This window comes from Sinocyclocheilus rhinocerous, unplaced genomic scaffold, assembly GCF_001515625.1.
Source record: "Sinocyclocheilus rhinocerous isolate Xijiao unplaced genomic scaffold, SAMN03320098_v1.1 scaffold620, whole genome shotgun sequence".
Taxonomy (NCBI): Eukaryota; Metazoa; Chordata; class Actinopteri; order Cypriniformes; family Cyprinidae; genus Sinocyclocheilus; species Sinocyclocheilus rhinocerous.
The window spans coordinates 473,004-487,158 of NW_015637138.1; the positions used below are offsets into that span (position 1 = coordinate 473,004).

At 34.0% G+C, this 14,155-nt stretch overlaps 1 protein-coding gene across 1 annotated transcript in view; it reads right to left on the bottom strand.

Annotated features, from left to right (window-relative positions):
- Positions 1-12,638, bottom strand: part of LOC107748594 (cell adhesion molecule 1-like) — a 181,143-nt gene extending 168,505 nt beyond the window's left edge. Inside the window, exon 1 of the mRNA XM_016563453.1 lies at positions 12,534-12,638. Within this exon, the coding sequence (XP_016418939.1) occupies positions 12,534-12,609 (76 nt within the window). The 5' untranslated portion in view covers positions 12,610-12,638. The remainder of the gene's footprint in view (positions 1-12,533) is intronic.
- Positions 12,639-14,155: the final 1,517 nt, after the last annotated feature.

Consider the following 14,155-nt stretch of genomic DNA (forward strand, 5'->3'; position numbering starts at 1 on the left):
ACGCATTTATATAATTTAAACAAATCTTTGAATGACTAATGAACATTTAATTTCACAAACCTTGCAGACTTAGTCGAATCTAGTTGAGATCTTGTGAAGTGTGCATTTGTGTCCTGCATGATCGCGTGTTCTCTGCGTGACAGTCGGTCTGTGCAAATTGAATGCTCTGATAGGAGGAGAGTTCTGCTTGACTAGAGACGTGCGATCGACAAACTTTAAACTAGTGATTTCAAATTATGCTGCGCTTTATGCATTTGCCCACTGTCATATTCATGTCATTTTCATTGCGTGCTGTATGTAAAATGAGTGTTACCTTGGCTTTATTGAAAAAAAAAAAGATTCCCAATGCACACAAACTTCCCAGAATACTGAGTGACCTGTTGGTTACAGTGTTTACATCCTTTTTAATTAGATTTTTATTAAATATTTATTTATTTGTGAAAAATGCTTTGTCTTCTAAAGTATAAGTATGTTTATTTTACACAATTATTTTAATCCATTTCAAATTATTTCAAATTTCTTACATATAAATTAAAATAAATAAAATTATATCGGCTTTATATCGGCCATCGGCCACCCTGCTTTCCAAGATATCGGCATCGGCTGTCAAAAAACCTATATCGGTCGACCACTAATTAAAGTAAAAAAAATTAAGATTTCTATTACTTTGAATAAATGATGCACTATAAATGCACTGTAATTTGTTCTGTGCTCTTTCTCACAGTTATGCATTTACAGAAATTACTAACATGCTAAAATTAAATGCTAACAAATCCAATCAGGAATTCAACAGTGCATCTATATAATTATATAAAGGTGTATGCTACAAAAAATACAAAATCCAGAAAACCTCCTTTCACAGGGCTTTTTCCCCTCAATCCTAGTAAGAGATGTTCTTAGGATTGCACTCTCCTGGATTGAGATATTGAGTTTTTCCTGGTTTGTGTTAAAAACCATTTTCCAGCACAGCGCCAAGAGTCAATATCAGCAGTGGATCTACTTTGGCTCTGGCTTGTCACTTTCTTTCTAGCTTCTCGTTTAGTTCCTGATATTTCTCAAGCATGTCATCCAGTTGCCACATCTATCACTTCAGCTCCACATTTATGACACCTATATGTAAACAGCAGATGGGGAAGCTACTCTGAAACTAAAGCTTATCAACCTACAATCGAATCATAATTCAAGGCATTTCAACTACAGTCAAGCTAAGCTACAAGTTACTAAGAACATTTTGCATAAAGATGACTACATCTGAAAGCCAAACTACAAATTAACTCAAATTGTGCTGTTGCTGAAAACCTACATTGCTGTTTAACATCCCTGTCCTTGAATTACACAAACGTATCACACAAATCAATGGCCTTGTTACGCTAAGATCAAATGGTGCTATTGTGTGAAGTGATCAAAGCTCAAGATGAGAAAAGAACTTGTCAGCTGATGTGTAGGAGAGGGATCACATTCCTATTGTACAGATATAAACTACTATAAACACAAAAAAAGAAAAAGAGATTTTGAGCCAAAGCTAACACATGATGGCTAAGATCCTGATGTTTATCTTCTTAATCCCATCTGAGTCTCTGAAATCATCACTGACTTTCATCAGAAGGGAAAAATATGAAGGTAAACTTGATTATATGTTATTATTAACATCATCAAATGAGAGAAAGGCTTCACCGCTGTGGTCTACAACAATGATTCTCAACTGTTGAGATCTATTCTGATATACCAGGGAAAATAAAAAAAATGTAAATAAAAAAAAAATAATAATAAAAAAATGAAAGATGAGAAATCGCTTTTGTTGACGTCAAAGCTATACTTATACTATAATTAAAAATAAGAAATAAAAATAAGTTAATAAGTTTTTATTTTTGTTTAGTATTTCTTTTTGTCATTTACACACACACACACACACATATATATAATAATATAAGTTTATAGAAGTTTTTGTATTCTATGTTATTTTTATGTTTGTTGTAGTTTTATGCTTTTAATTTTAGATAACTATAATTTTTTTGTGGATATTTTTAATTAATTTCATTTGGTTTAAGGACATTTATGTATGATAAACAATTCTGTTACTGCACTGAATCATTTGTATAATGTAAAAATCTGGTTTATGAGGTGGAACCATCTGAGAACCATTGATCTACAACACCTTCCAAAGTTTATTATCTGAATGGTTCTCTTGCATTAACCCATCCCTGTGATGGAGCTAGAATATTGTTCAGAGACCTTCACAGAGACATGCTATATCATGTTAACATCTGTTTAAATGGATGAAACAGGCTTTCACCTCATATACAAGCTTTAATAGCTACCGCAAGCGCAAGGTTTCAGCTTTGCTCTTAATGCTTTGAGGTGACATTAATAACATGTCATTCCTAACAAACGCCTGGGCAACAGGCAAAGCTGATTGAAGTAAAAAAAAAAACATCATGCTATTCTGAGGACCAATATGGAGATTCAATCTGACACATCTGATACTGTGCCTTTCCTCAATCAACCACAAAGGGGGCTTCATTACATGGTAGGGATGTAACGATTACCGGTTTGACGATAAATCATGATAAAATTCCCCACGGTTAGTTTTACCGTTTCATCTTTTAATTATCATTAAAACCGTATTAGATTACCGCGATTTGAACAACTCGCGATAAATAAATACTGTCCAGTTTTCAGTAACAGTTTCACGTGCGCACAGCAGCAGAGTAGTTGAGTCCTATTGTACAACAGTAATTAAGATAACATGTCTCAATAGGATAAAGAAAGCGCAGAGCTTTTGAGCAAAGTTAAACCTTTTAAAACCTTTGTTTTTATGCACCATTGAGGCTTCTTGGCAAAAAAAAAAAAAAAGGAGAATAAATAAATTTTTTATATATATATATGAATATATGAAACTAAAACTAAAAAAACCTGTGAAAAAATAATGCTCTAGCAACCAGGGTTATTATTGTTAACTAAAACTAAAACTATTACAAACATTTTTGTTGAATGAAAAAAGCTGAAATAAAACAAAATTTAAATATTAGATGAAAAACCTAAAATGGCTTAAAACTGCCTTGGCAACTCCCTGAAATAAGTTTAAATCTTTCAACTCAATTTCAAAGCATTTCAAAGCATCTTTAAAGAAAATTAATGTTTCTACATTAACATTAAAGGTGTTCTGTTATCATAGATGACTATGTCAGAGTAATTTAAGTTTAAATAGAAGCACTAAAATTACAAAATGGCAATAAATAAAGACTACAACTGAAATAATAAATGAACCTAACAATATATATAAAAAATAATAAATAAATAACAAATGCTCATAACAAAATTACTAACAATTAAATAAAATATAAAAATAATAAAGTACAATTCAAAATTAAAACTTTCAAAATATTAATAAAACATTTTAATATCAAAATATTTTTTACTATTTTGAATGGCCTTTTGTTATTAAATTGTTTTTTATATTTAAATTTTTAGTTATTTTGTTATGGGCTTCTGTTATCAAAATATTTTAATAAAATATTAATAACAAACTATAAAAGTATATTAATAATACTAAAATAACACTGCTAGCAACACAAAACAGATTTGCAAAAATAATTCCTGAACACACACCAGTCTGCCATTGGTCAGCCAAACAGACAACCCTGGCCTCAAACTCACTGGTTCCCTTTCAGTCGGTCACTCTCGACGTCACGTCGGATGACCGACGAAATTGGGATCTCGCTTAGAGAGACCAATCCACTTCGTGGCTCACTTGTAGTTGTCTATGTGTATTAAACAGGCATATTTCGATTTTACCACGCAAAAAAATGACACGCACCACCGTTAACAGCCCAAATCAATGGCGCTCATTTTCCAGCAATGATCCCAATATAGCACAAGCGGATGCAAGCATGACTGTGCAGACAGATGCTGCTGTCCCAGAACCTTGTTTTGCTCGAGGTGATGAGATCAACCACTGCGAGTATCCAGCGTCCTGACATTCTTAAGTATTTAGCAGCTCAATTGAATAGCACCTCCCCTCTGAGCCGCCATCTGTACGTTCTATTGATTGGTCACTCTCTCTTACTCAGACAGCTGGAGTCCCACTCTACGTCTCAACTGATCGATGGGGATGCGATCAGCAGTCGAGACCGCATTCACGATGTCACTGTGGTTTCTAACTAGCTCACACTTCGCCAGTTTAAATATTAAAAACACTGAGATCAGAGATGGGCACAAATTCATCAAAAAGTATTTTGTTACAAATTACAAATACTTGCTCACCAAACGTATTCAATTAGAATACAACATACTGGTGTGAGAAAGGTATTAAAATACAAGTAATTTATCATTTGAAAGTACAAAAATACAAGCAATATTTACAAGCAATCATTTGAAGTGCAAGAGACAGTGCCATTACATTTAGTAATACTGGAGTATTAGTGCTTTCCCCTCCTTGAACAACGTGTTCTTTAACCCTAACACTAGACAATATATCCAATATATTGATCCATATTTTTTCTAATTTCTTATGTTCACTTAAGACCCAACCGACTGTGTTTACTTGAATACCATCAAGCATGTCTTTATTTGTTCATGTTTCTTTATCGCACCTTTATAGTTTATTTATCAGCGAGTCAAAAATTAAACAGTCCTGCGAAACTCTATTGTCATACCACCTAGTCCTACTCAAGAGGATGGCTCAAGCTATTTCACTGTCAACAGTAAAGATTAACTCCTGACAATGCTGAAATTTAGCTCTTAAAGGGCTCTATGTTGAATTTAGAAACCCTTGTTAGTATAGCGACACCGGTGGCCATTAAGTGAGATGAGGTTAATTAAAATTACACTGTTATGATAGTTTCCCTTGGATTTCCCCAACGAAACAGCGAGAACAGAGTCCTTCACATAAAAATTTGTCTACAGGCTCTCATTATTAAAGGTTCCTTACATACTGTTCACACATTGGCAATAAAAAGCAATTAATACTTGAAAATTCTTTTTATAAAACCCCTTTAAAAATTTCATTTTGTCCATAGAAACAAGTAGCTATACTTTAGCTAGCTAATGTCACTTGTCAGCTAGTAAGCAGCACAGCTTTTCCTTCTGTCCTGAGACAGTGCCATTACATTTAGTAATACTGGAGTATTAGTGCTTTCCCCTCCTTGAACAACGTGTTCTTTAACCCTAACACTAGACAATATATCCAATATATTGATCCATATTTTTTCTAATTTCTTATGTTCACTTAAGACCCAACCGACTGTGTTTACTTGAATACCATCAAGCATGTCTTTATTTGTTCATGTTTCTTTATCGCACCTTTATAGTTTATTTATCAGCGAGTCAAAAATTAAACAGTCCTGCGAAACTCTATTGTCATACCACCTAGTCCTACTCAAGAGGATGGCTCAAGCTATTTCACTGTCAACAGTAAAGATTAACTCCTGACAATGCTGAAATTTAGCTCTTAAAGGGCTCTATGTTGAATTTAGAAACCCTTGTTAGTATAGCGACACCGGTGGCCATTAAGTGAGATGAGGTTAATTAAAATTACACTGTTATGATAGTTTCCCTTGGATTTCCCCAACGAAACAGCGAGAACAGAGTCCTTCACATAAAAATTTGTCTACAGGCTCTCATTATTAAAGGTTCCTTACATACTGTTCACACATTGGCAATAAAAAGCAATTAATACTTGAAAATTCTTTTTATAAAACCCCTTTAAAAATTTCATTTTGTCCATAGAAACAAGTAGCTATACTTTAGCTAGCTAATGTCACTTGTCAGCTAGTAAGCAGCACAGCTTTTCCTTCTGTCCTGTAATAACATTGTGAGCAATATATATTTTAGTACATACTTGGCCAGGTTGCACTGAGCACCAAAACAGCTTCTGGTTACACTTTACTTGAAGGGGTGTGCATAAGACTGACATGACACCTTCATAATCATAACATGACACATGTCATGAATATGAAGGAGGTTTTATGCATGTTTATGACAACTGTCATTAAGTGTCATTCACTCTTGCAAAGATGACATTGTTTGAGATGTCTTTTTTATGGGTTAGGGTTAGGTTAGGGTTAGGTCAAACAATGTCATCTTTGCATTAAAAATGACATAACTGAGCGAATGACACTTAATGACAGTTGTCATAAACATGCATAAAACCTGTATCATTTCATGATTATGAAGGTGTCATGTCAGTCTTATGCACACCCCTTCAAGTAAAATGTTACCCAGCTTCTTTCATTGTTTTTTTTTTCCCAGTTGGAAGATCGAACCATGGATGAATTAAAGACATAGTTCACCCAAAAATGGAAATTCTGTCATTAATTAATCACCCTCATGTAGTTTCAGACCTGTAAGACCTTCGTTCATCTTCTGATCACAAATGAAGATATTTTTGATGAAATCTGAGATCTTTCTGCCCCTCCATAGGCAGCAACACAACTTACACATTCAAAGCCCAGAACAGTGTGAAAGAGATCGTTACTCCATGTGACTCCAGTGATTTAACCTCAATTTTATTAAGCAACATGTGTGCTTTGTTTGCACAAAAAATATAATTTACAACTTGAAAGAAGCTGTTTTAGTGCTCAGTGCAACCTGGCCAAGTATGTACTAAAATATATACTATCAGATATTGCTCACAATGTTATTACAGGACAGAAGGAAAAGCTGTGCTGCTCTAGAACTTTGCTTACTAGCTGGCAAGTGACGTTAGCTTGCTAGCTAAAGTTAGCTACTTGTTTCTATGGACAAAATGAAATTTTTAAAGGGGCTTTATGAAAGAATTTTCAAGTATTAACCGATCTCGGATTTCATAAAAAAATATCTTCATTTGTGTTCCGAAGTTGAGCGAAGGTCTTACAGGAGTGGAACGACACGAGGGTGAGTAATTAATGACAGAATTTTAATTTTTGGGTGAACTATCCCTTTAAGACTCTGCCTATGGATCCAACAGGATGTCATATGATTCACTTGCATCTAGCCAAAAACTGCGATAGGCTATAGTTGGCTATTAACACTGGTGAAGAAAGATATTGTATTATCTGAGAATAAAATGCCCTATTTGATACTTGAGTATTTTAAGTATTTCAAATACAAAATACTGTCTCTCAAAGTATGTAATTACATTTTTTTTTTGCCCAGCAAAATACAAATGACAAAATACTCAAAAATAATTAAATACATATTTTAAATACATTTAATTAAAATACTGCCCATCTCTGACTGAGATTGTGATCAATTTTTGTTTAAAGGGAAACAGAGGAAAAAAAGCAGCATTCTCTCGCATTCATGAGAACGAAAAAATATGGAGAGAATAAAGGCAGGGGTCTCTGGAGATGACGCTGAGACCTTATAGGTTCCATCAGCAGCTCTGTTTGTAAGTGGGTCACATCTCGTTGAGCTTTGGGGGCATGTCACCATTCATATGTTTCTGAACATTTTTCATGACAACTCTCAAAGCATGGTGAGATGAAGTAGGCCATCACAACACACGTATAAAAATATGTTTCTCGAGTCTATCGCAAACACACAAGCTGTAAACAGACTCTAAACATACCTATCGGAGCATTATAGGAAGAAACTGGAATCTGTTTTTATGGGTTTTTGGGAACATGGAGATCAAGAATGGAGAGCAAATAATTTGTACTGTTATTATTTGAGGTCAACATGAATCACAACCTGTTTTGCTTCCATAATGTGACATTTTTCCCAAGTGAAACATACACGTGTGGGAGACATATGCTCTGTCACTGATTGCATACATTTTAAAAGTTTTAAATATTGTATATTCTTTTATTACCTTGCATGCACAAGTAAATGATGGTATGTATGCAAATATAAATCACTATTATGTTATCATGGTAGACATGGTTTGGAAGATATATTTTTATCACTTTTTATTGCATTTTTATTCATCACATATAAATTCATTCATCAGAATTATGTTGAATTATGTTTTTTTTTAATGCTGCAGAGTATAACATCATACTATGACTGTTGTCTTGTCCATATTATAAATAAATGTATAAATTTACATTATTTATTATTTACAATATATTATTTATCTTATATATTATTTATTACTTATTTTATACATTTTGTGTGTATATATATATATATATATAAAGTACAATATAATAAATCAAATTAATAATTTCATTTAAATAATAAAATGTAAAAATAATAATAATTTTTTTAATTAAATTTTATTATATTATATTATAATAAAGATACTGTTTATAGTAGCAAACTATATATAGTGTTTGTTTCCAATATCTTTATAATACTGTAGTGTATAAGGTATATATATTTAATAATTTGTGTGTGTGTGTGTGTGTGTGTGTGTAATCAGTCAATTGTGTCAGCAGTGTTGCAACGCTACATAGATTTCTGCAGCTCTTCAGAGGTTGGTAAACCAAGCAAGCGGTGCACTTTGTGCCCTGAAAAACAATATAATTAGATTTTTTTTCGTGGTCAGTGCCAAAACAATTCTGCCAACTAGGACAGACAATGAGCTTGGTCCATGAAAGACCGGGCAGAATGAGAACAATGCCAATATTTATCACAGAAGACAGGAACCCCCTCCCCTCATCATATTCCACTCTCATTACTCCAGCAGTGTCATGAATGAAGCATTCTCTCTCCACTGGGGCTTCCTTCAATCTGTTACCACTAATTGACTGTGTGCTGCTGCATAGTGCTCAACTGGTATCTGTCCTACAGAAGCAATAGTCTATCAGCTTCAAGCATCATTTTCCTCACAGACTAGCACCGACAAGAGGATACTTCAGCTCTGATGTTTAGTAATACGTAGGTATAAACAGAAAACTAAGACAGGAGAGGTCTTCGTAGTGCTTCACATCATCCCCTGTACTTGTGTGTTGACTCACTAGAGAGGCTTCTGTTGTGAAGTTACATAAGTGGATGAGCAATATGTAATAACCCCAATGGAGTCAACTAACAGATTGTGGAATCGTATTCAAATATGGTCTGTATATTTACTGAAATACACAAACACAAAATGAAGCAGAATTGTTGAGCTTTCAAAATTATATAACTTAAAGCCTGCTTTGAACTTTATCTTAAAAAGACTCCTTTGATGCAAGATGCAGTTATTCTGATTCAAGTTCCTTAATGACATTGCAAAAGAAGAAGAAGAAAAAAAAAACATTGATTAAAAAAAAATCATAATTGTTCTGGGCAACATAATTTTCTCACGGCACATCATCATCATCTTCACTTCTATGGTAAGTTATCTCACATTTCCATCTCGGCAACTTTAGCATCTGGTAGGAGCATAATGCAGTGCTGTGCATTATTTAGCAATCAGCACGAGGCTTATTAAGCAGGGATAATGTAAATCTAATGAGCTATAAATTCTTCGCTTTAAATAGAAAAGAAAATTATTCCAACAAACAATCTTAGAAAGTTAATGCACCAAGGGTAAAACATTTTAATTCACTGCCTATCAACAGTTTGCTGGAATTCAGGCCATTTTGAGAAACAAATACGTGACATTCTCAGCATAAAAGTGCAGAAATTCCCCAACAAATGACTTTAAAAGCAGCTCCTCTGCCATATATGAGCAAGTGTCATATATGAGCATTTTTTCTCTCTAGTCTTTTCTCTGCGGGTATGTTTTACAAGGTTTCTCGTTTGATTTTAGAGGGTTTTAAATTAGTGCTGATTGTTGTGGGGAGTGTCAGACCATTCATCTTCCATAACATTCTTCATGGGGCATCGTGAATTATGCAAAAGCTGCAGTGTGTTTCTAATATTTACAACTCGAGCTCCTCGCACTGATGTAAACTCTACCTGTGAGTCCCGCAGACTGAAAATTACCCTTGACATGAAGCAATTTACATGAATATCCCATCTCATTACAAAAGTATTGTTTGCCAGTGAGAATTGTCCTGTATCAGAATTATTATTATCTCTATTATTTCTTCGAAGAGAATATATATTCCCTCTAAAGCCAATGCAGTTCTCCTGTCAGCTCACGCTGTTAACTGCAGTCTGCCTGTTGAACGATGATGACTTGCTGCTTTCTAGCATTTATGTGTTGGAGAGATGATTCAGAACAAGACCGTGAGCTTTTTTTTCAGGTTTAAAAGTTATATGAATGCAAAGGAAAATTATTTTCATTTTTCCTAAAAGTTTAAAAGGAAACATTTTAAATTTAAATATGCCAAGTTGTTGCTCAATAAATATGTGCTCAAAATAGCTGCAAGTAGTAGCAAAACATGCTGTTTTAAATAATTTAGCATTTAAATAATTAAAATGTAAATAATTTATATGTAAATAATTTATATAATTTAAATACTTAAATAATGGATTTTAACATGCTACAGTGCAGGGCAAATCAACTTTCCCAAAGTATTTCATCTTTCAACTACCTGTAAGTATATATAGAATGGATGGATGGATGAGAAAAATCCAGTGAGAAAATATCATGTCTTGCATTACACACTATTCTAGGTGGTTATATGAGGATTCAAGAGCACTTACAGGAAGACAAGTGGCTTTGAAGTCTCCTAAAGGAAAACCTATATATACCTCTTGCCTCAGACAAAAGCATAATTCACACACAAAAAAGCCTCTTTTGTTAATACAGACAGCACCATCCACAAATGTCTATTACAAAGGGGGTTTTAGCAGTGAATGAATTGGGTAACACACAAAATAATCACTCAAAAAAAAAATATATAAATAAATAAATACAAAAATAACTAAATTCTGCAATCTTGTTTCCAGAACACAGAATAAAAAGCCAATATCTTGCGGAAAACCTGTTGATGGATAGGAGGAAGAAAAAGCTATTGCGGCAAGCCATTTGAACATTTATTCCTTAAAGCTAACGTGTATATTTTTAGTATAGTATAATTTTAGTATAGTATACTAGTGTAGAATAGTATTTTTGATTATTACTAGCAAGTAATCCAATAGTGGCAATTTTTGCATTTCTCCTCTTCTTGCTTCCTAATCTATGTATCTAATAAACCTGGCATTGTGTATTATGTATATTGTTGGCTCTTTGACGAATTTGCTTTGTTCCTCCTCCTCTGTAAGTCACTTAGGATAAACGCATCTAATAAATGCATAAATGTTATGTAAATGTAAATTTCACTAGTACTTGTTCCTTTGCCACTAATCACTTTCCTGATAATGACGACTTTGGGACTACCTGTGGTTCAGATATAAACTTTGTTTTTACTATTTACACTATTAACCAGCTTTACAACTAACTATTAGTCAGGCACTAATAATTCTTTATAAGTTACCTTTAGCTATTCAAATTGTATAGTAATACTTTAGCTAGTATCTGTTCTAGTTTTCAGTCAAACAATTAATGGACATTATTTATTTATTACTAAAGTGTGTATTTCAGCAGTTAACTAACTGGACTATAAATTCTGACCTTGACAAGTAAAAAAGGCAATTTTTTAAACTAAGTAAGAAATAGTGTTTAATTAGTGTTTTGTGAATAGATACTTCTATCTAATAAATGCTAGTCAAACTACCAGTTTGGATAACTACCAGTTATCTAACTAAGAAGTAACTAGTAGCTACATAATGAATAGTTAACAGTAAAACTTGAACAAGCACTAGCGACAACTAAACCTACTAGTCAGAAGTAAATAGTTGACACCTGAAGCACGGATCCTGATAGAACTCAATAATGATGAAATCTATATCTACTACTGGGATAGTGACTAGTCTAGTATCCAATGAATAGTTTTGCCACTAAAAGATAGCAGTGGAAATTATATTAGTAGTAACTGAAATAAGTAGCCTACTAATAACATAAAAGTACATATTAGCTAGCATAAAGCTATAAATGTTCAAACAGCTTGCCATAAGCGATTCTCACAGCATGCTCCATCTAACAGAGGAGCGTTTCCCATATAAACCAGGAAAACTACCAAATGAAGCTGAAAACAGTCTTTTTAAGAACATCAACTCCACATTAAACGACATTATAAAATGACAATGCCAGTATAAGATCTGAGAGAGAACTGAAGATTACCGGTAGCCTATATAATTCGAGATACATTAGACAAGTGAGCGCAATGTCACTCCATAAAGTCAATGCAATTGTGTCGTTATTCTGCAATGCGCGCGTTCATTGTTTAAAATCTGCGTTAAACATGCGTATTACATAGACATAATGACTATATTTTAGTCATTTAACCGTTTTCAGATCACCAGCATGTAATACTGACTTCTGGCTGTGTGATACGGACTCGTGTCCCTCTCATCAGCAGCACTAGGGTACTGTAGCTACTGCATGTGGACAGTGCTTTTCTCCAGCTAAACAACCAAAAACACAATTCAGAACAGTCAAACGTGCCGAAGAACTCCTCACATGACAGCTTTTACCATGTATACTGTTGCAGATAAACTATGAGAGCTTTGAGAGTAGTGCACATTCTGCGAGTGCAGAGCATCAGGGACGTGCGAAAGTGTTACATATGTTGTTTACACACCGCTCTCGCTTCGATACTAAACATAAGCTTTTATACATACTCCGCTTGTCTTACCTTTATGCAGCAACGTTGCGAAAACCACGTAGAAAAAGAGAGAAATAGAGTGAGATCCAAGTCCCGAGATCGCCATGGTGAACACCTGCTTCAGACTGGCGGCGCTAAATCACCTAGAGACGCTCGCAGGATCACGAGATGCGGAGAATCTGGAGGGAGTAAACACGCGCGGGCGCGCACGCACACAAACGAGCGCGAGCGCACAAAGTATGCAATTCTACAGCTGACATGTCGTCTGTCAATTACAGAAAGTGTCTGTTTCGTACTGCGCGAAATATTACTTTTATTAAATTATGTCATATTATGTACAGTAACTCGGTCGGTCACTATGACAAAACAAACCCTATCAGCACGCTGTTATGAAGATCTATCTATTTATCTATCTATCTATCTATTTTTTTTGCTCATAATAACTCTAAGGTGAGTAAAGCACTATTAAAAACAATTTCTTAGAATGGATTTACAATATTTAGCCTACATTTTTGTGCTTTTATTTAAACAAAATTAATATATTGGGCAGTATGTGTTGTTGTGTGTGTGTGTGTGTGTGTGTGTGTGTGTGAATTAAGCCTTTCTCTATCGCATCACAGTGTTTCACACACAAACAGCGCCCCCTATGTTCATGAGCGAGGCAGAGCAGCCTCAACACAACCCAATATCAGAGGTGATATTTAAACTGTTTTTTTTTTTTTCATTAGCTCCACACCATTATGGAATATTAAGACAAAAAAAGATTTGAAATATAGACCCAGACACAATAAACATAGAAAGCTTTTTAAAAGAAGATTAAAAACAAGCATATAAGTGACACCACAAAATACAGCGATGTCATTGCAGTTGTCCAGCTGCCCACCCATAAATCACACCGAATACTCATCCATCTGTGTATGAGTATTTGTAGTGATTTATGAGTGCAATCATTTTGTTGCATTCCATTGCATTAACCCGTCAGTCATCTTAAGTTAGCAAAATGCAAATGACCTCCTGAGCATCCTGCTTTTCACTTTTTTTGGTGGAGCTGACCGTTAGTCTAAATTTATTTGAAATGTCTTTTCTACAATTTGGTGACAGTGTACATTACATTTTGCTTAAATAATATTATAGTTAACTGTAATAGCAAGATGAACAGCTATTTGCAGGTGATTCTAATTACATGTTGTTCATTCAAATACTTACTAATTTATTATACTCTAGCATGATAAATTGTACCTTCATCCTACAAGGCTCAAAGAAATTTTAAATAATATTAAATGAGTAGTTCACCCAAAAATGAACATTTTAAATGTTTTTTATCATCCGTTTGGACTCTCATTCTGACGGCACCCATTCACTTCCACTGGTGAGCAAGTGATGCAATGCTAAATTTCTTCAAATTTGTTCCAATGAAGAAACAAAATCGTCTACATCTTGGATGACTTGAAGGTGAGTACATTTTCAGCAAATTTTTCTTTTTGGCTGAACTATTCCTTATAACTTTCCTAATATTAAAATAATTTTGTAAAAACCTACAGTTCCACAGGCTTTCAGTATTTATAATTAGAAGTAAGCTGTAAACAAAAACCAAACCAGCTTTCTTTGGCCACCAACTTGTTATCTGGACATGGTAATACCTTGGTATACCT